At 38.0% G+C, this 22,912-nt stretch overlaps 1 protein-coding gene across 1 annotated transcript in view; it reads left to right on the top strand.

The window, feature by feature from the left end:
• The window catches only part of cap2 (cyclase associated actin cytoskeleton regulatory protein 2), a 64,700-nt gene that overhangs the window by 19,675 nt on the left and 22,113 nt on the right, over nt 1-22,912 (top strand). The window contains exon 4 of the mRNA XM_002932680.5: nt 7,686-7,763. Coding sequence (XP_002932726.1) covers nt 7,686-7,763 — 78 coding nt within the window. The remainder of the gene's footprint in view (nt 1-7,685; nt 7,764-22,912) is intronic.

Raw genomic sequence — 22,912 nt, 5'->3', positions numbered from 1 at the left:
AAGACCATGATTTTTGCACTTTGTTTCCTGAGTTTCACAAATAGCTGACAATAACTGCATTAATTGAAAGCATAGGGTAAACAATGCACCCAAACAAGCACTGAATAAGCACCATCTGCTGATCTGGCATAGTGGCATGGAATGTGTTTGGCAGGTAACAATAAGGGGAATCCAGTAAGGAGAATTAGGAAATGAATTCATACAAAGAAGGAACAGGTAATGATACATGCTCTGAGAAAATTTCAGTTCAGAAGAATAATTTCAGTTCAGAAGAATCAGTTACCGTGGAAACCACAATTTTTCCTATCTGCTACCATGGAAATAACGGTGTTAGTTATAAAAAAAAATGTTATTGTCAGAGGAGTGCTGGGCTTGTCAGAGCCATTTAATCATGGTGTCAGCAGTAACATTATGGGGGTTTAGCATCAAATGTAAAGTGGTGTAACTCTGGAGAAAATATATTTTTAAAAATACATCACTTTCAGAAATAGTGTATTTCCTGGCTGACTTACTGGCAAGAAACTGCAGACCTGTCATGCTTTATGGCAGGGATTTTATATTCACAAACAGCCAGTTTCCCACAAGACAAAGAAAGATCAATAACTGTACCTTTTTCTGAAATGCTAAGGAACATTTACAGCAGTGCTGCCTGTAGATGCCTATGGATGGTTTTACAGTTAAACTGAAATATTTAAGGGGCAGCTGTAGAAAAAAGAAGACAGCAGTGAAACATATAGACTGAAGCTTGTGTTGTCCAAAGCGCCATGCTCCATGTGTACAATGACCAGTGGATGCCATTTCTGTGTGTTGAATGCACACATGGGGCAGTAACAAGCTTATGTGCATTTTTCCGTAACTGTAAAATGGCATGTTTGACATTGCTGGATCTCAATTTAAAGAAATAAAAGAATGTAAGATTTTTGCAAAAAGAAGTGTTTAATGGAGAGTGCCTCTGTTGTTGGTTTTCTCTGTAAAGGACATTTGCTCATATTTTGCAGCTGAGCTAACTCAGAGCACCTCTATAAAGTTTATTCTGTTTTTATGGTTTTTCTAGTAAGAAAGAGACTAACAAAGGGGATGTTTGACATTAGACTAAGGGCTATGGATGAATTTGAGCATTTTTTGTTGTCTGTGTGATTTACAGCTTCACAGTCGGGCAGTTAAATGTTTGGATTTGCCTCTTTATAGAGATGCATAGTATTTTCTCTAAAAGGATGACAACATTTACTTTTTATTACTTCTTTGGCTGTATTTAGACCTTACTTAGGAGACAATTTAGCATTAGGCTACAGTGCATACTGAGGTGCTTTTGTATGTAGGAAGAGCCAGAAAAGGCCCACAAAGGCCTATACGAGTCAGGTGATTTTGATGCTGCTGTGCTATTAGAACCAGCTCACTCCAAACACCATAATCTGTCAGTGCTTCCTCTGGTGGGGACAGCTGGTAGTGCTCACTTGCTCACCATGGCTCTGGAATAAGTGATATATTACGTTAACATTGTAAAGGGGCAGTATACACCTAAAAACATATTTGGTAAAAATGAGCAAAATAAATAGGACTTGACTTGAAAATTGTTTATGCCTATTCTTTTTAGTAAAATAAATCCATATTTTCCTATTTTTTACCATTCTAAGCATTATAAACAGTTCAGAGCTCTTTATCTACTTTTAAACAAACAACTCCCTCTCTTCTCTAGGCAGCCAGTTTTGAGCAGTTCATCAGAGGGCTTCTCATTGGACAGCTAAATATGTTATCAGCCCTTCATGTGCTCTGCAGAACCAGAAAGTGACAGGAAGTCCAAAACTGTTTTAATTTTTTTTTTTTGGTGTAGTACAAAATATAACAGTAGCCATAGATCTTTCTTAAGTAAAACAACAGGCAAAAAGTATGTTCACAACAAGATCTCTGCATTCAGCTCATGTTGAAAAGGAATGTATACTGTCCCTTTGACAGTAATATTTGGTATTAGTGCAGTCCCCTTTATTAAGGAGTTGCCAGTCAACAACAGCTAGATGACAGCAGTTTGGAAAACATTACTTTTTATAAAGAAATGGGGTCACAGAGGTTGTTTTGTCAAGGGCCCTGTTTTTATAGGCGAGCCCTAACTGTAAGCAACTGTAGACTGCAAATCTGTTACAGACCTTCAGTAGTTGCTAGTTCGGTGCACAATTAAGGTTACATTACCCCTGGAAGCTGCTGTATTATATATGCTGTACTCCTTGGCAACTGGTGCTGTTAGTTGAACTCTATTCCTTCTATTATGAAAAGTTCAACTGCTCTCTTGACATTCATTGAGAAATGGAGAAATCTGTGCTGGTCACTTTAAAGAGCCATTGTTTCTCTGATACTAAAAGGTTATGGAACTGAATATGTCGGCTCTGCTCTCCCTCCCTTCTGTAATCATTTTGCTTTTTGTTACTCCCTTATCACTGGCCACACTTGTTCAACATTCACTGAGCTGGAATATACAACTTGTGGCAACTCATGACTTAGGTGTCAGCACAAATATAAACAATAGTTTTTGCAATCCAGCTGCTTATTGCTTTGTTATCCTAAATAGAATCCATGTAACTAAACATCTCAGCATGGTGAGATTAACTGCAGAGCGCAGAAGCTAGACAAGGCTATCAAAAAATAGGACAACTTGAATCCCCTCTTTAGGGGTGGAACAATAGAAGTTTCAGGCTCTATAGCATGTGGGTGAACGCCGAATTAAAGAGGACCCAGTGGGGCAATGAGCTATATGCTATTTCATTGTATGTTTGTGAAGCTTTTGTGGGTCCCTGAATTTAGTATGCTGTTGGACCCATTAACTTATAGTCAATGTGCTGCTGATTATTTTAATTTTGTAGATTCTAGTAGAATGTTTATTCCGAAATTGTGTTTTAAACATGCAACACCTAGAGAACACCTAGGGAGGGAATAGCCAACCTCGAGAACTAATGTTTTCCCCTTCCTCTGCCAACAAAGCATGCAGGGGATATAAGTGTGGTAGTTTCACAACACAAGGTGTGGCAAAGATTTATACCCCTTGTTCTAGGAGAAAACATCCTTGTGTAATAAAACCTCACATAGTACTTGGCAAACATTTGTAACTTTCCACGTTGTCATTGGACATAATATTTTAAAATCAGGACACAGTGTTCTTGGGTATTTATATGTGATAATGTGTTTTGCAATGCTTGTGGCCTCAGGGATCTAAAAGTAGCTATTACTGTGTGTTGCTAAACTTCAGGAGCTGTGCAGGGGGTGACCAAACAGATAATATAACAAGGGGCTGGATATGCACTGCATACAAACCTTTTGGGTCGTTGATATTCTGAATTTGTTAATTGACAGTTAAATATTAGCTGCCTTCGTTACTCAAAAGTTTTGTAAATAACATGGAGCTACAATTCTTAATTATATATTTAATTAAATATTAATATATTTTATTTTTACGTTTGATGTTTTTACATACTGAAGGAAGTGTTAAGACATGGTGATAATCCATTTCCTCATCTTATTAAAATGTCGAGACAATGCAAACAAAAATTACATTATATGATTTTAAGCAAGGATTTTAAGTAGTTCAGTAGTTGACAATTTTGTGAAATCATTTTGTCACGAATTAAGTGGAATGGCATATGGTTTATATACAGGTATGGGATCTATTATCCAAAAGCTCTGAATTATGGGAAGGCCGTCTCCAATAGACCCTGTTTTAATCAAATAATTTAAAAAATAATTTCCTTTTTTTTTCTCTGTAGTAATAATACAGAAACTTGTACTTGATCCCACCTGGGTTTATTGACTTTTAAGCAGACTTAAAAGCATGGAAATCCAAATTCCAGAAAGACCTTGTATCTGGAAAACCCCAGGTTCCAAGAATTCTGGTTAACAGGTCCCATACCTATTTATACCTCATGTTCTGACATACAATTCACCTACTGACAAGGTTTCAGTTTGGACAAATCAACTGCAATCACCCCTCCCTATTACTCTAGATTTGCCACCAATTGTCAAGGATTGGTTGACTAACCTTAAGAGTTGAATAACCTTTGCTCAGTTTTCTTTTAAATAGAGACCCTTTTCCTTTCTGACCCACTCTTGCTTTGGCCTGCTAACAGGTACCTGTGCCTTTTGGTCCCACTCTCCTGCCTCTCTGCTTCTCTTGTGTCCTACTTTTCCCTCCTATGTATTTAAAACTCCTTTAAGTCTCATATATGTTAATGATAAAAAAAAATGAATCAATAATTGTCAATAAATAATAATGTCAGAAATTTGGCAGTGTTATATGCCCACTGTCTATGCAGTGGCAAGACTATAGAATGGGGTTAATTGTATTCTTCTACATAATTATTCTTTAGTAAGCATACTGTACATGTGTATTATGTTTAATAAAGCCCTGGCAGACTCTCAGTTTATTTGCAGGTATTGTGGTCTGGCTAGGAGCTCTCAGGCAGTGGTTTCAGTATAGGGAGGGAGAGCACAGGCTTCATTTCCACAGTCAATAGGATGGCAGGTTGGTCCCTACCTCCCATTGTTGCATATAAACCAAGATTTAAGTCTTCTTCACATGTTTTGCAAGCTATTGATCAGTGTAGCTGTATTTGTTACACAGAATCAGTACTCTGTCTATTGTGAGTGGGGAATATTGCAGCTCTACATATAGTAGCACTATTCAGATTTGGTGTGGTCTGTCTCAGCAGGCAGAAAATGATGCAGATTTCCCTCTGTAGAATCTCATGAATATAAAATGCCAGTTTATGTGGATGTAACCAGACATTAAAACCTAATCCAGTGTCACATAAAGTAATGGATTCTATGGAATCAGATTCTATCAGATGATGAGTCTTAATTAAGTGAAAATTAAGTTTCTATGCAATTTTCAATCTTACCAATATATGTGAAGGTATAATGTGAATATGCATGGGGCCATCAGAGACATATTGCTACAACTCATCGAGGTCAACATTTTGATTTTAGTGTTTTTAGAATTTTTTGAAACCACGAATTAACTCATTTCCACTAAAGCCACGAATGTCTAGTCATTTATTAAAATATCCAAATAGAAAGGCAGAAACTAATTGAAATTTAGAGCAAAGACGAAAAGAACATGAAAACCTCTTATATTTAATTTTTGTAAGAATTTTTCTGTGATTACAAATTATAAACCCTCTGAAAACCTCTAAATCTGTCCTTGGACAGCCCCTATTAAATTCTACGTGACCTCAACAGCTTTTAGATGGTGTAGTTTTGTCTTTTTTTTGTGTTTTTCCACTTAATAAATCACAGATTTTGAGTTTTCCTTTAATTAGTAAAATCCTTGATTTTTAGCCCTAAAAACCATGAAAATGAAAATATTAGTAAACGGGCCCCTTGGCAGGCGTCATTTAAATGCTCTGTTCAGTACAACACGTAAGAATATCAATATTATTTATAATTTATGAACCCTCATTTTACATTTTGTAGCAGCAAAAAATTGAATTAGCAGTTCTCATTTACAGGTCATTTTCCTTGTTTCTACCAATTCATAGTAGAACAGAAAATAATCTTTACCAATTGAGTGTGCCAAAAGCAGTCTGTTCAGTTTGGCCAAACTGACCCATTGCTTTGATTCAGCCGGCCGGGTGCCCCAGGGTGTACACAGGGCGGCAGGATTGCCAGGCCACTGGCGGGGGGTACTGCAGTGAGGGTGGAGAGAGCCTCCCCTCATATGTGAATAGTTTTTATGTGTAGTTGTGTTGTCCACTGTTGGAAACAACTTTTTACTTTTTTCAGTTTTATTATGTTGAGCTGAAGCTAAATCTGAAATAATTTTTGCATTTAATTTTTGACTCATACAGCACCCACTGGACTACAGAAACCATGTAGAACAAGGGTCTCTGGGACTGCATTCTGTGCCTCTGTCATTGTCAGACAAGCTTCATTTGCCAGCTTCTTTACTTCACATAATAATGATGGCCAGTTGTAACACTTTTACTTTTACACAATTCGTGTTTTTTGTTTTTCAAATTGTTTTTCAAAAAACATTGGAAGATCTTCTTTTGCTTTTTGATATTAGGGGTTTTTGGATGCTCCATAAGTTGAAAATTGCAAAAAAAATTGTGGTTTTCTCATTTCTCTGTGTTTTTTTTTATTTGTGCTTTGTGTTTTTAATAGGCTGTTTTAATAGATCACTTGGCATTTGTGGTCTTTAGAGGAAGTAAGTTTAATCATGGTTTAAAAAACCATGAAAACCACAAAAATAATAATGTTGATAAATGGCACTCTAAATGTAGACCAGAATCATGAACATGAAAATAATATACAACAAGAAAGCTATAGTTATTCTGTAATCAAAGCTTGCTATACCTCTTCAGGTATAGGAGACCAGACATGCCATGGAAGGCAGTCTAGGGGCTTTCTACGACAAGAGAATCTGCCACCTGTAACACTAGATTTACCCCCACCACCGCCACAATGCAGTTGTATATTCTATCTTCCAGTATTGTTCAGTAAGTCAGGATTCCAGTCAGTGTCAGCACCCTGAAGGTCAGAAGATCAGCTAATGAGTAGGTATCGTCTCTGACATCTATTCATTTCTTTTGAATGGCCTGGCTGGCAGCAACATTGTTGCAACAGGCATCTCCGGTCAATCCTCCAAACAAATGTTTGATTTGCCTTTGTTTGAAGCAATCCAGAGAGTTTTAAGTAAAGATGACAGTATATTTTTGAAGAAACTGACACATTAAGGGATAAGGCAGGCAGAGTTGTTTAAAGAAGTGTCATATGATCTAACAGGTTAAAATAGGTAAACGTAAAGTTTAAAAAAAATATTCCTTTTTTTTGAGAATGCATACAAGCAGCATAGAATGTTAGATGATCAGTAGTCTTACTGGTCTACTGCGTTTGGCTGGTAGAACATTTAGGGGTTCTATTAGGATGTAAAAACATGCCAATACTCAACAGCTGATACGTGCTTAAAATAGTTTTACTAAAGAAGCGGTAGAATTAAATAGTAGGGGGATACAAAAAAGCTTTGGTTAGATACAGAGCTGTTATGAGCATGAAAATTCTTAGCATTTTTAGACAGTTAGGAAATTATTCGAACAGTAGCAAAAGTGGGCTATTTTCTCCATTTATATTCTATATATTTGGTGGTGTAAAACATTCGGTGACACAAATTCTGGCCACTTGATAAGTCCTTTCCTGTATGCTAGTTATAAAGTATTAATAGGCTTAATTTGCTAAAGGGGTGCAAAGCTTCAGGTTTTTTGCTTACAATGCACCTCTTCTCCCTTCATATGAGTGGTGACACATGGCAAGCCCATTGGTATCCACATGCATGCCTCTTACTAGAGTACCATTGAGTAGGTACTAGAAGGACCACATGTTGATGCTAGGCATAGTGAGACATGTGTAATTTCTAATTGCCTAAAGTAAATGGAATCGGTGGAGAGCACAGCTGGTCTGCACAAAAACCATGCTGACTTGCCCTATGTGACTATTAGTAACCAATTTGCTTGAGTCTGCTATTAAAAAATTGACCTCTATATTTGTTAAAATATCCAATGCTCCATCCCATGTCCAGTTAGAGGTTTTCATCCTGTCATTGGGAAGCAGCTCTCGCCTACCCTCAGTAAAGTGTGATATGGGTGTTTTAAATGATAACATACTGTTTATTTTGAAATTATTAATTATTCCCTCTCATTGCTTTCTAGGCTGGAATGGTGGAAAATGCCTTCAAAGCAGAAAGAACATTTTTGGTTTTTGCTTCACAACACCAGCAACCCCCACAGGTAAGACAATTGGGTATGAAATCTCAAATATTCTCTAACATACAGGCCTTGGTATTTTATGATTCACATTATTCAAAACTTTCCTACTAAATGTGCTTCCTCTTGGATAGTATGTTTGATGGCATAGTTTTATGGTACCCTTCTGTACAGGTACAGAAAAACATTTGTTGATGTTCCTGCTAGTGACCACTTTTCTCTGGCAATGACCCTCATCAGCAAAGTCTTTAAATTAAAATTTAATTTAAATTAAAAAGATTAAAGTAGCCCTGCAATCATTTCTTATTAAGTTAGAAGGTAGAACATGTTATGCCAAAGTGGTTAGCCTCTCCACTAACATTAGACTATAATATTGTTTGTTTTTAGAGGTAATAGAAATGTTGTACACAAGCAGTCATTGGAAAGCTAACACTTTGGTACTGGAGATGACTCTCAATACTTCGAAAGGAAGAATAAGCTTAAATTTCAGACTAGCCAAAGGTCAGACCAAATATAAACCCTAATTTGCATGTGCAAATTGACATATAACGTGCTCTGTGAACAAAATATTGTCACTGCCATTCGTCAAAAGCATGTGATTGTCACGCTGCAAAAATTTGGGCCTGGAACGATTAGTAACTGTGTGAGGGGGACAAAATGCTCAAAATTAACCATAGCATAAACTTTTACAGTAATCATCAGCAAGGACAGCTAAACCTAACAAAGTCAATAAAAAGGAACAAAATGTATTTTATGTTGTTTGTTAATCATTTCTAGAGTTTGGCATTGAGAGTTTTGCAATAAAAATTCTAAGGGCAAAAACGACTAATTGCCACTGCTATAAGTTGTGACGACTTGTAACACATGGTTGGGGTGACTTGTATATTTTACATGGAGATTTGTCGTCGTGATAGTTGACATGACATGTTTTATTAGTTGCAGCAACTGTGTTTTTAGTTACTGTGACTGGGGTTTTCTTAAATGTCTAGGTGACTAATCGCTCCGTCTGTCTGTGCCTTAAGTAATCTATGTAAAATGGGCACTGAAAATGAATATTTGGATGCCAGCCAAGTCAGGCACAAGTCTAGTAGCAGCTAAATACTACAATGTGCTGAAAGCTAATGCCTGCTTTTATATAACATTTAGGTGCTTTATCATAGTCATGTGTATATTTCTTGGGTCAGTTTTCTTGGGTAATTACCCTAATGCATATCTGATAAGCAGAAAAGTCACTTTCTCAAGATCATTGACAAGCACATTGATAAAATGCCTCATTCTTGTCACATCATATTGGGATTTTACAGTGCAAAACAAATGATGGCAGCAAGACTTCTCAAAACTCATCTTCAAGCCCATAAATCCATAGCAAGTAAACAATTAATGTTGGAATGCCGCACTAGTACCAGCCCCATAGGGTTAAGTGAGGTATGACTGCTCATAAATGCTCCTACTTTTATATTTCCAAATGGCAGTGCCTGCACTATGGTTAGATGCTAAGATGACCATGGCAGAACAGAAAACAATGAGGCCTGTGGTGGGAAGCTTTTTATTGTAAACTATCAAATTCCTGAAAATCTGGTTTTGAAAGTTGGTAACATAATAGTAGAGAGCAGAATGAAATCTACCACAGTGGTAATTTTTGCTGGTTCTACTTTCAAACCACAATATAGTTTTTGTGGAAGCCAAACAGGAAAGCTCACCATTTGTTATCTGAATGCACAGAGATGGAAAAAGCCAATGAAGTTGACGGCATAGTTGTTAATGCCAGAATGAGGAGAGTATTTGTGTCATTCAGCTGTCTAGACTGTTTGTTTTAGTAATGCCATGCAGTGAATGAGCAAGTGAGTCACAACTAAGGCACAGCAGCTTTGCTCACAGTCATAGACAGAGTATTGGAGTCGGAGGGGATTTGCATTGCTCATATCACTTTTAAAATTCTACTACGCAACTTTTAAATCTAGTTATACATTTTAGCAGTGCACATTCATTTCACATTTCACATTTAGCATTTGTTGTTCTATAAAGAGCATGTCTTATCAGCAACCAAAGATTTTGGTTCTGTCAAGTTTATTTTGAGGTGTATTTGCCTTTAAGGAAAAAATAGGCTGTAATCTCTATGGGACAGTGATCTCCTTCCCATTGTCTCTTTAACACTTAGGGGCCCATTTACTTACTCACGAACGGGCCGAATGCGTCCGATTGCGTTTTTTTCGTAATGATCGGTATTTTGCGATTTTTTCGGAAAATTATCGCGACTTTTTCGTTACCAATACGATTTTTGCGGAAAAACGCGAGTTTTTCGTAGCCATTCCGAAAGTTGCGATTTTTTCGTAGCGTTAAAACTTGCGCAAAAATTTGCGATTTTTTCGTAGTGTTAAAACTTAAGCAAAACGTTGCGCCTTTTAAGTTTTAACGCTACGAAAAAAGCGCAACTTTTCGCGCAAGTTTTAACGCTACGAAAAAATCGCAACTTTCAGAATGGCTACGAAAAACTTGCGTTTTTTCGCGCAAATCATATTGGTAACGAAAAAGTCGCGATAATTTCCGAAAAGTCATAAAGGCGCCGAAAAAATACGAAAAAGTCGCAAAACGTTCGTTTCCAATCCGAATTTTTTCCATTCGGACTCGGATTCGACCCATAGTAAATGGGCCCCTTAGCATTTATTCTTTAATATAACTGTACCTTGTATTTAGTGTTGTAATGACCCCTGTTTTTTCAGCTAATTCATTGTTGTGCTGTACTGCACTACGTACATAGGTTTGCACACGTTTGCATATATAGCGCTGCCAGGGGAACCAAAGTAGAATGTGTGAACATTGCATATTTACTAAGCAGGTCTCAGATCAGCTCCAGGCCCCCCTGAGCAAAAAAATCTTCAGAGAGGCCCAGTACACAGCCACTCCTGCTTGGTGCCCCAAACTCCCAACCATGGGGTCTGCTTCCTCTATGGTTTTGTTACTGTCACAGATGTGTCTGTACGCCTTGACAAAAATTGCTGCATTGCCAATAAAACAAAGACTTCTGTGGCAGTGCCAGTGGTGGTGCTGTATGAAGGTGGCAGCTGCTCCTCCAGGTAGTGTCAAGACCCAGTTTGGTTCTGCCTAATGAACAGAAATCCTATGGGGATTATTAATGTCACACAATTTTATAGAAATAAATTCAATGCTAATCACCTGGATTAGAAAGCACCTATTAGCATAGGCAGTGGGTGAAATTTGTTTTTGGGGAGGGTAATCCCAAAGCCAGCTTCAGATGGTATAGGATCCCTTTTCTGGAAACCCGTCATCCAGAAAGCTCTGAATTATGGGAAGGCCATCTCCCATAGAATGCAATTTCATGTAATAATAAAACACAACCTTGTACATGATCCCGGCTAAGATGTAATTATTCATTATTGTAGGCAAAACGATCCTATTATTTTTATTTCATGTTTAAATGGTTTTTAGAGACCTAGGGGGGTGATTTATTAACGGTCAAATTTGACCTTTTTTTCTCCAATGTAGTGTTCTTTAATTAAGTAACGATTCATCAAAGTTATTTTGTATGCGTTACTAGTCATATCCCATGCGCACCAATCTCAATTTTCGCAAAGCGCTATGTCCATCACATTGCGATAATTATCTTATAGAAATAATAGTAACACATAATTCACAGACATATTTTAAGCTTTAAAAGCATGAAATATTGCGCTAATTATTGTGAATATTAAAGCCTCCTAGGAGTGGGCGTTACTAAACAACATTGCGGTTGGTGAAGACAAGATGTAGTTTGCAGTCGGATTATTTCTTGAATGTGAAGAAGAGAATCAAGTATGTGATCATCCTAGAGTGATGCATCCTTGACTTTTCAGGGAAAGATCAACTCTAGAGGGATTATTAGAGGAAGAAAAAGTGAGGCCTTATAGATGAAGTAGAGCAGCAATCTGTAGCCTGTATGAGGTACTGGACCCTTATCTGCAGCCACTAACTAACAGAAGCCATGCTGTTCCTGGCATTGTGAAACTTCTGTGCTCCCTTCATTTTTTTGGAAATGGAATTTTTCAGAAAGCTGGAGAGATATATGGTCGAGTGTCACAGCCCACATTTTCATGTTGCCTTGGGCAGGTCCTAGATGCAATACGTTCAGTGTCTGGGAATTATATAAAGTTTCTCATCAATAGAAATGCCTGGAACACTGTAAAAAGAGAGTTCTGTTGTGTATTGAGTGGAATCCCAAATGTCTTAGGTGCTATGAAATAATGCACAAACATATTGCATGCTTTAAAATATTGCTTAAAATATGTCATCACAACATAAATAACGACAATGAAATAGATTCTTAATCCTTTTTGTGAATCGAACGTTAATAATATTTTTACACATTCTAAAGATAACACTCGTTTTTTCGGCCTTTAGCGAATCGGCCCCTTAGTCTTTTGCTCTTAAATAACTTAAATTCAAGTTATGGTTCAAAAACTCAAATGTCTGGCATTTATTAAGTGCAAAAAAACCCTGAAAACTCGATTGTAAACATTTTCCAAATAAAAGCTTGCAAGTTTCTATCGAAGTCAAAGGGAGTTGTCATAGGCAAAGTCAAGCCCTATTTTCAAACTCAAATTTTTCGCATTTTTTATCAAAACGAGTTTTCCTTATTAATAAATAAGCAACTATTCGATATGCAGGTTTATTAAATTTAGAAAACCCTAAAACTTAAAAACTCGAAAATTGATAAATAAACCCTTTAAAATAGGGAGATCCAAATTGCAAAAAGAGCCCCTATTTAAAAAAAAGGTCCTGTGCCCGTACCCCAAAAACATAGCAATTTCATATAATATATTTCCCAGAAGTGGAACATGTGATAAGACACAAATGATGCCAATTTCATACAAGCCAGAATACATGGCAGGATAAGTACAGTACCAGTTCTATATATAATGCTACCAGAACTGCAGATACCACAGAACACATGACAAGGTAAATGAAGTGTCAGTTCCATGTATAATACATCTGGAATGCATAGGCATAGCAGGATAAATATAGTGGCAGTATCCCCCAAGAGACATGCCAGAAAAAAATGAAGTTCCAGCTTGTAAATTGTGATACCACCATCTAGTTTGTATAAAAGGGAAGGAGGCATAACCTCACTATGCCTTCATTAACATCTCAATGTGATTTTACATTTAATATTGTGATAACATCTGTACACTGTGCACAGATATTTAAAGGGGAACTATCATAAACATTGAAAATTTAATACAAACTTGTCATGGAAACCTAAGAAAACTTTTAAATGTAATCATTTAAAACTTTTGTACTTTTTTTGAAAATGACCCTTCAGTATCCTTCAGCAAACTGTTTCTCTTCATTCAAGACTCGAGTCAACATTTTGATTGACAGGTCATATAGTTCATTGGTGTGTGCTCTCTTTCCCTTGAAAAAGATATAAGAGCTAACTAGGGCTCTTATATATGGGGCCCCTGCCAGTGACAGATATTACTGGCTAAATCAGGCAGGGGAGCTGAGAGTTGGCGGCGGTAATTGAACCATGATTGGTGCATGTGCTGTACAGCAGGTCCTTCTGAGGGGCCGGCTAAGGTCCAGTGCCTAGGCAGTACCAGAGTGAATTATAGCCCTGTCAACAGTTGCAAATCCAGGTGCTCCAGATCCAGATCGCCGTCCTTACCACCTACCTATGGGAGCAACATTAAATACTATGAGGTTTAAATTCTGTAGTACACATAAGGGGCCTCATTTATCAAAGCCTGGGCATGGTGCAGGCTTAAAGTATAGGTCTTCCTTATACCCAACTCTGCACCTTGCTCCAGATTTCTAATCCAGCAAATAGTGGAGAGCACAGTCTGCGCTGGCCGTGTCCATCGTGCTCCATTTATTAGCCCTAGTGAGTGCAATGTTGAACCCCCTAATCCCCTAGCTTTCTGCCTGTGGCAAAAGATAATTAACTTTACAGTTTTTGGTTGTCCTTGTTGGTATTTGTGGAAATTCACGCATGAATAGAATTGCACAAGTGCCACAGAAGGGATTGGTAGTAAGTTACACTTTTAAATGAAACTTTTGTTGCCTCCCAGCTGCCCACTCACATGCCACCAACTTTTAGAAGCAGGAAGAAAAATTTTAGGTAGGGGTATTACAGCTTCCATGGCTCCTCCAGTTCTAACAGCAATGGAATCTCTGCACAATTTCAGTAGAGAACATTTAAGCGGTGACTTGGGGATTTCAGTCCTTTTGTCTTTGGTTTGTGATATCCCTATACGTTGCAACTGTGTCATCTGATGTATAATTTGCATTCATTGTATCTAACATAGAAATGAATAGAGAGGACACCCTCGGTGAGAACTGAGGTGAAGATAACCAGGGCAGTGGTTTTACTAGGTGTGAACAGGTTCAGGATAAGCACCCCCACCCCCTCTTCCTCTCTTCTCTGCTTTGAATGTGAGTGGAGCCTGCTTGTGCTGGGAATATGAACCCAGCTGGCATACCAATCCTACAGTGACTGTAATAAATGACTTTGCACTCTCCCTGCTCTGTTACTTTTTATGGTCATGTTCTATATTTGAATGTGCAGTGGGAACAGTCAGATGCTTTGCTTTCCTACCTGATAGAAATGTTTTTGTGTGCCAGATAGTGGCTGCTTGCTGTTCCAGACAAAAGCTGAAATATTCTCAGGTTTTCCTGTTAAATACGACGGAGCATTGAAATTCCTTTCTAGAACACTTTAGTATGATATTATCACTCACCATTATTCGTATGTTCAGCATTATTAGCAGGATCTTTTATAATGCAAAGCACCTAGCCAGTAAAATAGGGAAGAAAAATCAAATTATAGGAAGGCTTGTATTTTTTTCACAATAGATAGCAACCCTATGTAGAGTTAAAGGCTGGATACTATTTCTTACATATTGCTGTGTCCTGCCCATTTTTTTTTTTTTAAAGATACATGAAATTCGCAAACTTAAAAAAAATATTTTTAAGCTACTAAGTACAATCAATCCTGGTTTGCTTACTGCAGTGTGTATGCTATTTATTTATATGTTCTCTATATTGATAATTGAGACCCTTGACATTTTGAGCTTTTTTAACCATGGAACCATCTACAAATCTATTGTGAATTATAAGAAGCATACTTGTATCTGAGCATGTTAATTATGACAATATAATAAATATTTTACTTTATACTGTTATAAAGTGTTGTGTAACATTCTGGTGTTGTGTAACATTCTGGTGAAAGAAACCCCCTTATGATAGATAATACCTGTATTATTTTAGTTGTATTTATGTATTATAAAGAATAGCACACATCAAACAAAAGTTAAAAAGAAAATCATACAGGGTGGCCACCATGAAATCCTCCGGTTCTTGGTGAACGACAGGTTCCATAACCTTAACCATAATATTATGTTACCACTGGAAAATAGCTATAGTTATAATTAATAATCTGTAGCCATCTAAAATATATAAGGATCAAAAAATGGATTGTGCAACCTGTAATTCAATGTGGAACTGCAGGTTTGGGTTGCTGAGGTAGTTATTAGACCTTGGTTATCAATCTTCAGAAGCTTTAATTAGGTTGTAGAAAGAATAAAGGCAAAAATACTTTCACATTTGGCTCATGTATAAGTAGGCAGTGTTGCTTTTAGCATGTATGGATATTAGGTTAGTACAGTAAATTTAAAGATACCTTTATGTCCACTTGGTCTAAGGCTGGTGTTTATATTTTATATATACAGTGGTGTGAAAAACTATTAGGTTCAGGGGACAATTACTTTTTCACACAGGGCCATGTAGATTTGGAGTTTTTTTTCTCCCTTAATAATGTAAACCTTCATTTAAAAACTGCATTTTGTGTTCAATTATGTTATCTTTGACTAATAGTTAACGGTTTTTGATGAGCAGAAACATTTAAGTGTGACAAACATGCAAAAGAATAAGAAATCAGGAAGGGGGCAAATAGTTTTTCACACCACTGTATATATTATATATATATATATATAATAATTTTCTTTTTTACACAGCTACAAGCCTTCACTGGCTCTAACAACAATACAGCCTCACAGAGCAGGCTGTGAATCACAGTGTGGTTTTTCTTTTTTGTTCAATGTTCATTCCCTGCAGTATATGAAACCTAAGTCTGTTTTCAGAAAGCAGACCACCCTGGAACTCCTGCAGGCCTCCTTAATCAAAATGTGCTAAATAAAGAATCGAGTCTTGGCTTACTGTACTTTAAGTCATGTTTAATTCTGTAAAGTGATTTCAGCAAGCCAAGAAGAGGGACAGAAAGTTTAATATAGGAGGTGACTCTTTTCCTTTACTGCCTTGTGTAACCTCCGGTATCTCTGAATTATTGTTTAATTTTCCCTTCGCCTCTTAAATAATGCATCCAAAGGGTGAAAACACACAGCGCTACTTGTAGCAAAATATCTGCCACAACTACAAAAATAGACATTGCTGATAATTACTGAGAATTGTCTCTACATGTGTTTTAGCAGAGGCAATTCTCAGTCTATGGCAGTGTATTTTCTGAAGTTTAGTAGATGTGACAAGTAGCTTCTACAAAGTAGTGTCATGTTTCTTCACCCTAAAGAAACTGAGCTGTAGCTAAATGGGATACAGAAACTAATAACTACTCTTCAATATATAAATGTACATAAAAAGTTACATATATGTCATGTTGATAATTTTTCACTGATAGCGCTGCTTTTGTAATTAATTGTTACTTGAAGTTCCTAAACTTAAATATTTTGCCAACCTGTCCCTTCTCAGCCTGTAAGCTTTAAATGCTAACTGACTAATGCTACACAAATGTGGCAGCCTTCCCTTAGAGGAACATGGGCATCAGAGGGTAATGTAAAATCATTGGGCAAATACTTTTATGGAAAAATTATAAATAGCATGCAAAAACAATGTTATGATAGATGTTAAAATGGTTTAATTTCTGGTATCAGTATCTCTTTAAGGGCTCTGGCACATGGGGAGATTAGTCGCCCACGACAAATTTCCCTTGTCGCGGGGGTGACTAATCCCCCAAAATGCCATCCCACCAGCGGAAATGTAAATTGTCGGTGGGATGGCATACGTGGTGCCGCGATTTCCCCCTGAAAACGCGGAAGTCTTGAGCCTTGAGATAGGCCATAGGACCTAATACAATGGCTGTAAAAAGTAAACGCAATGCAGTGGTTATCAGACAGTTACTATTCTATGCATAGTTTGTAGCCACTGTACTTCATACAGCATTAGTCTATGTCATGATATTTTACCTTCTATAAGTGGAACATTAATGTACAAGTTTACACAATGTAAGGAGCAAGTGTTACCTTAAGCTTGGTTTGGTCATCTGCGAGCAAAGCAACTGGTTTCCCAGAGGCCCCATATTGCAGCTGTTGGGTTATACAACAAAAGGTCACTGTGCCATTGTCTGACCTGCAGCTGTCAGTGCACATTCACCTGTTTATGTAAGGACATGCCATGCAGTCCAGTTTCAGTTGTTGATACCACAGCTTGTCATAGGTGTGATGGGTGAGGCAGACTGTGTCCTTAAAATTTAACAGGGGGCTGTGTAAACTTACAACCCCCGCAGAGTGTAGAGCTATTTAGGAGCAGATGAAGGCAATATGTTAGGCTGCTTGCATAAACAGCACAACAGTCAGGAAAAGTCGCAGGGACACAAAGCAGCTAATGCAGGATTAGTTTAAAGAGACAATGGGCTGGTTTGTGATGAGACTCTCAAATATTTATTGTACTGCTGTGCATACTGCACAGGTCCGGACTGACAATCTGTGAATTCTGGCAAATGGCAGAGAGGCTGATGTAAGATGCCGTAGACCATGGATCCCCAACCTTTTTTTACTTTTAAGCCGCACAAGCATGAAAAAAGTAATTTGTGGATTCCAAATAAACTGTGATTGGCTAATTGGTAGCCCCTATGTGAACTGGCAGACTACAGAAGGCTCTATTTGGTGGTATACCTGGCACATACTTTGAGACTACTAGGAGCAACATCAATGGGGATGGTGAGCAACATGTTGTTCACGAGCCACTGATTGGGGGTCACTGCCATAAACAGTCACTATTCAGTGGGCTGGTAGGGGGCTGTTTGGGCCTGTTTTGTGCATTGAAATGTTTTCCAGTCCGGACCTGATACTGCAATAAAAACATTTGCTGGAACACGCCTCACCTTCCCCAAATGGTTGCACCCTAGAAAAGTGCTTTTATTGCATACACCTAGTTCTGAGAGAAAAATGTTAATAAATGTGCTCACAGTTGAACTAATGGGAATACTTCATAAATCAGCCACAAAGTATTCACACCTGAATATAAAGGTCTGCAAAGTCCCTGTCATATAGTGGGGCAGTGCTGCTTTCTATATGGACATGAAGGTTTTTAAATATAACCATACAGCATATAACAGAAGAGTTAACTTTTAAAACATTAATCCATTTTCCCACAGCTACTCAGTTTTTACACTACATTACAGTTTGTCAAGGGTGGAACTGCCATTGTCATAGGAGTGGTGGGGCCCAACCAATTCCCAGGGACTTTTCTAATTTTAAATACAACACATTGTTTTAGGCATTCATTATGTTATTTTTATGGTTGAGCCCCTTTAATGAAGCCACATGCAAAACATTTTTATCGGTCCTCTTTACCTAAGTATTTCCAGACTCTTAGCCTATGCACATGTGATGGCAAGCACTCCAACAATCACATGCAATATGAATGCACTCTGGCAGACAAACTCTGCCTGCCCTATGCTGCCTGTGTCCCATACTTTGCCTGCCCTATACTTTCCTATGTGTGATATACTCTGCCTGGATATACTGGAACATACAAAAGGCAGGCACATCTGGAATCCCTTATCCGTCAAAAAAAAGTTTTCAGGAAGCAGCTTGTGGTGTTAGTAAAAAGTATCAAAATTTATTTTGATACTTAAAAAAGCCTTACGCGTTTCATACCAGATAGGGTACTTAATCATAGGCTGCTTTTCAAACATGAAGACACACATTATTTAAAGTCACAAGGGCCAATCAGAGGAATCCCATGATGGGCCAATCACATTACATTTTCAGTTAAACAATCAATTGTGAGAGAGTCACAAATGGGCCAATCATATTCTAGACAGTTTTTTAAGAGGTAACTCCCAGTAAGCTAATTCTATTGTATATTGTGGTACCTCTAACCTATCTATATAGAAAGAACACAGTTGTTTAAATATACTCTGCCTGCCCTATGCTGCCTGTGTGCCATACTTTGCCTGCCCTATACTTTCCTGTGTGTGCTATACTCTGCCTGCCCTATGCTGCCTGTGTGCCATACTTTGCCTGCCCTACACTGCCTGTGTGTGTCACACTCTGCCTATGCTGCCTGTGGGAGGTGAACCTGGCGGGGTTTTTTTCTGGGAGTTTATTAGCATTTGGAAATAGTTGTTGGGGGGCCCTAAGGTGTTTAATTAAGTGTTGGGGTTGCTGTGCTATCCACAGGGGAGAATGAGCCATATGGATTTAAGGATATAGCTTAATATGACTTTATGTGAACTTTTCTCGCATATGAGTGATGGGTGATATCCCTGCAGTGAGCACCAACCATTTGTCTATTTGGTGTGCTACCACCATTAATTTTAGCCCTCCATACCACAGAAGTTGAACAGCACTGGTCTATGGCATCTTACAGCAGCCCCTCTGTCATTTGCCAGAGTCCATAGATTGTCAATCTGGGCTTGCTTTCACTCTGTTACTGGAGCCACAACAGATATCCATGACAGTACTTATCTTTACACTTATTTACAGATAAAATACCTCCTCATTTTATCTCTGCTTTAGCACTTAGTTTGCAGCCCTAATATATGTAATAGCCAGTAATAGCTATTGTTCACATGTATAAATATTCTTAAAATTCAAAAAATTATACTGGATACAAAGCATAGAAATTCAGAAAGAAATACAGTACATACAAACCTAAAGTAAAAAGATATGATACGCTTGATTTAATGTCACCACAGGGAACCAAAACATAAAGGCTTCCATTCCAGACTTTCCTAAGACATACAGCCCTGTTGGAAACAACTAAACAAGAAAAAAAAGAATGTTCTGGCATAAAAGAGATTAGCATTCTGATAAATGCAATGGGAATGATTTTATGTTCACTATGCAAGAGTAGAACCACTTTATCATTGGTGGGCCTTCCAATCCACCACAAGAGATTTGTGGCAAGGGCTCTGGCACACGGGGAGATTAGTCGCCCGCGGCAAAACTCCCTGTTCACGGGCGACTAATCTCCCCGAGTTGCCTTCCCCCTGCCATCCCACCGGCGATGTAAGACTCGCGAGGCTTTTTCGGCGATTTCCCGAAATCGCCCCGCCGCGTCTGCCATCCCACCGGCGACTTACATGTTCGTCGGTGGGATGGCAGGGGTAGGCAACTCGGGGAGATTAGTCGCCCGCGAACAGGGAGTTTTGCCGCGGGCGACTAATCTCCCCGTGTGCCAGAGCCCTTAGAATACCACGAGAACCAGAGAAATGAAAAGAATCCATTAGAATCAAGTTTTTTTTTTAATAAATTGCTTATTCTGTAAAGCTCTTCTTGTGGATACTTTTGTGGGTTTTGTGCCACAACTGAATAGGTATATTAAACCACTACAAAGCTAAGCAGATAATAAAAGTAAAAGACCCAGCAATGTGTAGTTAAAATGATGTAAATCTGAAATCATTTCTCTAGTCCTTAAAAGTCTATGGGAAGATCCAAATACCATGAAATGCCATATTTCATGCTAAAAGTAAAGGTCTGCTAACTAGCCCAAAAAAGCAGCTATAGTTATATGTACTGTTTCAGGGATGGGATTTTACAGAAAGCCCCCTACAGGCTAAACATCACCATTGTCCACATGTACAGTATATTGCAAGAAAAATCAGAAAAGAATCAATTCAGTTCAAAGCTTCCACTCCAGATTTTCTGATATTGTACTTTTCCAAAGACATACATCATCACAGGAAACTACATTAAATGAGAATGGTTGATATTCTGGTATTAAAGAGATTTTTATTCTGATCATGCAATGGGAATGACAAGCTAATCATCAGGTCCTGTCATATGGGACACATGTTGTTACCAGTATTTTGGTAAGTAAGTGAGTACAGGGCCATGTCAGATCACTGACAGGACCAGATATTTAGCTAGCAGGAGACTTATAAACCTGGACTGGAGGTACAGGTCCATACAGCTGCTGAGACCTTCTGTGCTGAAGCGCCCAGATTAGCAATAGAAAGCTTCTAATGACCTTTCACTGGACTTTGCACGCACTGCTGACAGAATTATGGCAGTTACAGATCTGCAGTAGCTGAAAGGATTACCTGTTCTAAATCTGTGTTGTAGACATAAACTACATTAATGTGCCTGTACCGTATGCAGACTGATCCTTGGGCTTTTTTCTTTTAGCCTGCTTGGGAGTTGTGAGATAAATGTGCAGAGCGCAGTTCAGGTCACAGTGAATAAATAAAGGGCTTCCTTTTACTTATATGGCAGGAACCCAATATTATCATCACTACAGTTACTTTGGTCTTGATCCAAATGACACTATTCCAAAATATTATGTCCCTTTTACTTATATGGCTGAAGCTCAATATTATTATTATAACTACTTTGGTCTTTATCCAGATGACAATCCCAAAACATTATCATTTTTTTTTCTACTCTCACATTTAATAGAATATAGAGTACACTTAATCTGAAATGCTGTTAGAGGATAAGCAATGGTATCTTTTCTACTTTTATGCATTTCAAGGTAGAAGAAGTGTGCAAAAAAAATTACCTCTTTAGTATCTTTCCATTATTGGCCTTCAGTTTTCCCATGGAAGTATATTGTATATACACTACTGAAAGCCTATGGTCTAGGGCGGTAGCTCTATCTTTATTGGGGCAATTAAGCTTACCTAAAACTTCATTATTCTTTGACGATAGGCAAGCATCAAATTGCTTCCCATTCACTTGACAAAGTTACTGATAACCACTAACTGGTACTTTCACCCATACATACTGCTTTCACTTACCAGTACTTGTGGGGAGCACCAATGCATTCTTTTAGCCTTATGTGATGAATGTTATGCAAGTGCTTTTGGTGACTCAAGGAAGCCCTAGAATTACCACCAGACTGGTGGCAGTAGTTACATGGGGAGTAATGGGGAGCACATTGGCGTGCACCTTTTGGGAGATACCAACTTTAAAAAAAGTTGGTGATTTGGCCTCCATTATGGGCCTGTCTATGGCCACCTTTTTGCAAATCCAGAATTATTCTGTGTAATAAGATCCAAACCATAGGAAAAATAGTGATCCTTATTACTGCCTTTCTGTCCTACACATATTTTGTCCTACAAATAAGGTTGTGGAAAAGTTAAAGAGAACAGTGTACAAAGTAGGGAGTGAGCATCACCGAAGTGCAAAGAGCACATTTTGATGGAAGTAGTTTTATGTTCAACTGGGAAAGTTGAGGGGCTGCAACTGCACTTGCGGACATACATAAGTCCTCTGATGTCTTTTATTACATGGCCCTATAACTCCCTTATGTAATAAAAGGCACTTAGCTTGCCCAGGTGCAGTAACCCATAGCAAGTGACCAGTAAATGTTTCATGCTGATTGGCTGCTATGGGTTACTGCACCTGGGCAAACTTGGTGTCTTTTATTGCATAACTCCATAATGTTTTATCTGTAGTTGGTGGGAGCAGGAAAACATGAGTACAGAGTTCATAACTTGCTCCTTATATCTTTACACAGTGACAAGGGATTTGAATCTTGAGCATCATATCTGAGAATCTATGTGGCTGTTAATATGATTTCAGTGATATAAAATGATATAAGTATGATATACATCCATGAGTCCAGTCCTCTATATGAAAAGACTACTAGTCTGCTCTGCACTAACTTATCTATTAAAGGAACAGTAACACCAAAAAATGAGAGAGCTTTTAAGTAATAAAAATATAATGCACTGTTGCCCTGCACTGGTAAAACTGGTGTGTTTGCTACAGTAACACTACTATAATTTATATAATAAGCTGCTGTGTAGCCCCGGGGGCAGCCATTCAAGCTGGAAAAAAGGAGAAAAGGCACAGGTTACATAGCAGATAACAGATAAGTTCTGTAGAATACAATAGTGTTTTATCTGTTATCTGCTATGTGCCTGTGCCTTTTCT

Source organism: Xenopus tropicalis, chromosome 6 (assembly GCF_000004195.4).
Source record: "Xenopus tropicalis strain Nigerian chromosome 6, UCB_Xtro_10.0, whole genome shotgun sequence".
NCBI classification, from domain to species: domain Eukaryota; kingdom Metazoa; phylum Chordata; class Amphibia; order Anura; family Pipidae; genus Xenopus; species Xenopus tropicalis.
The sequence above is the reverse complement of the archived record's forward strand: the minus strand, read 5'-3'. Positions and strand labels throughout refer to the sequence as shown.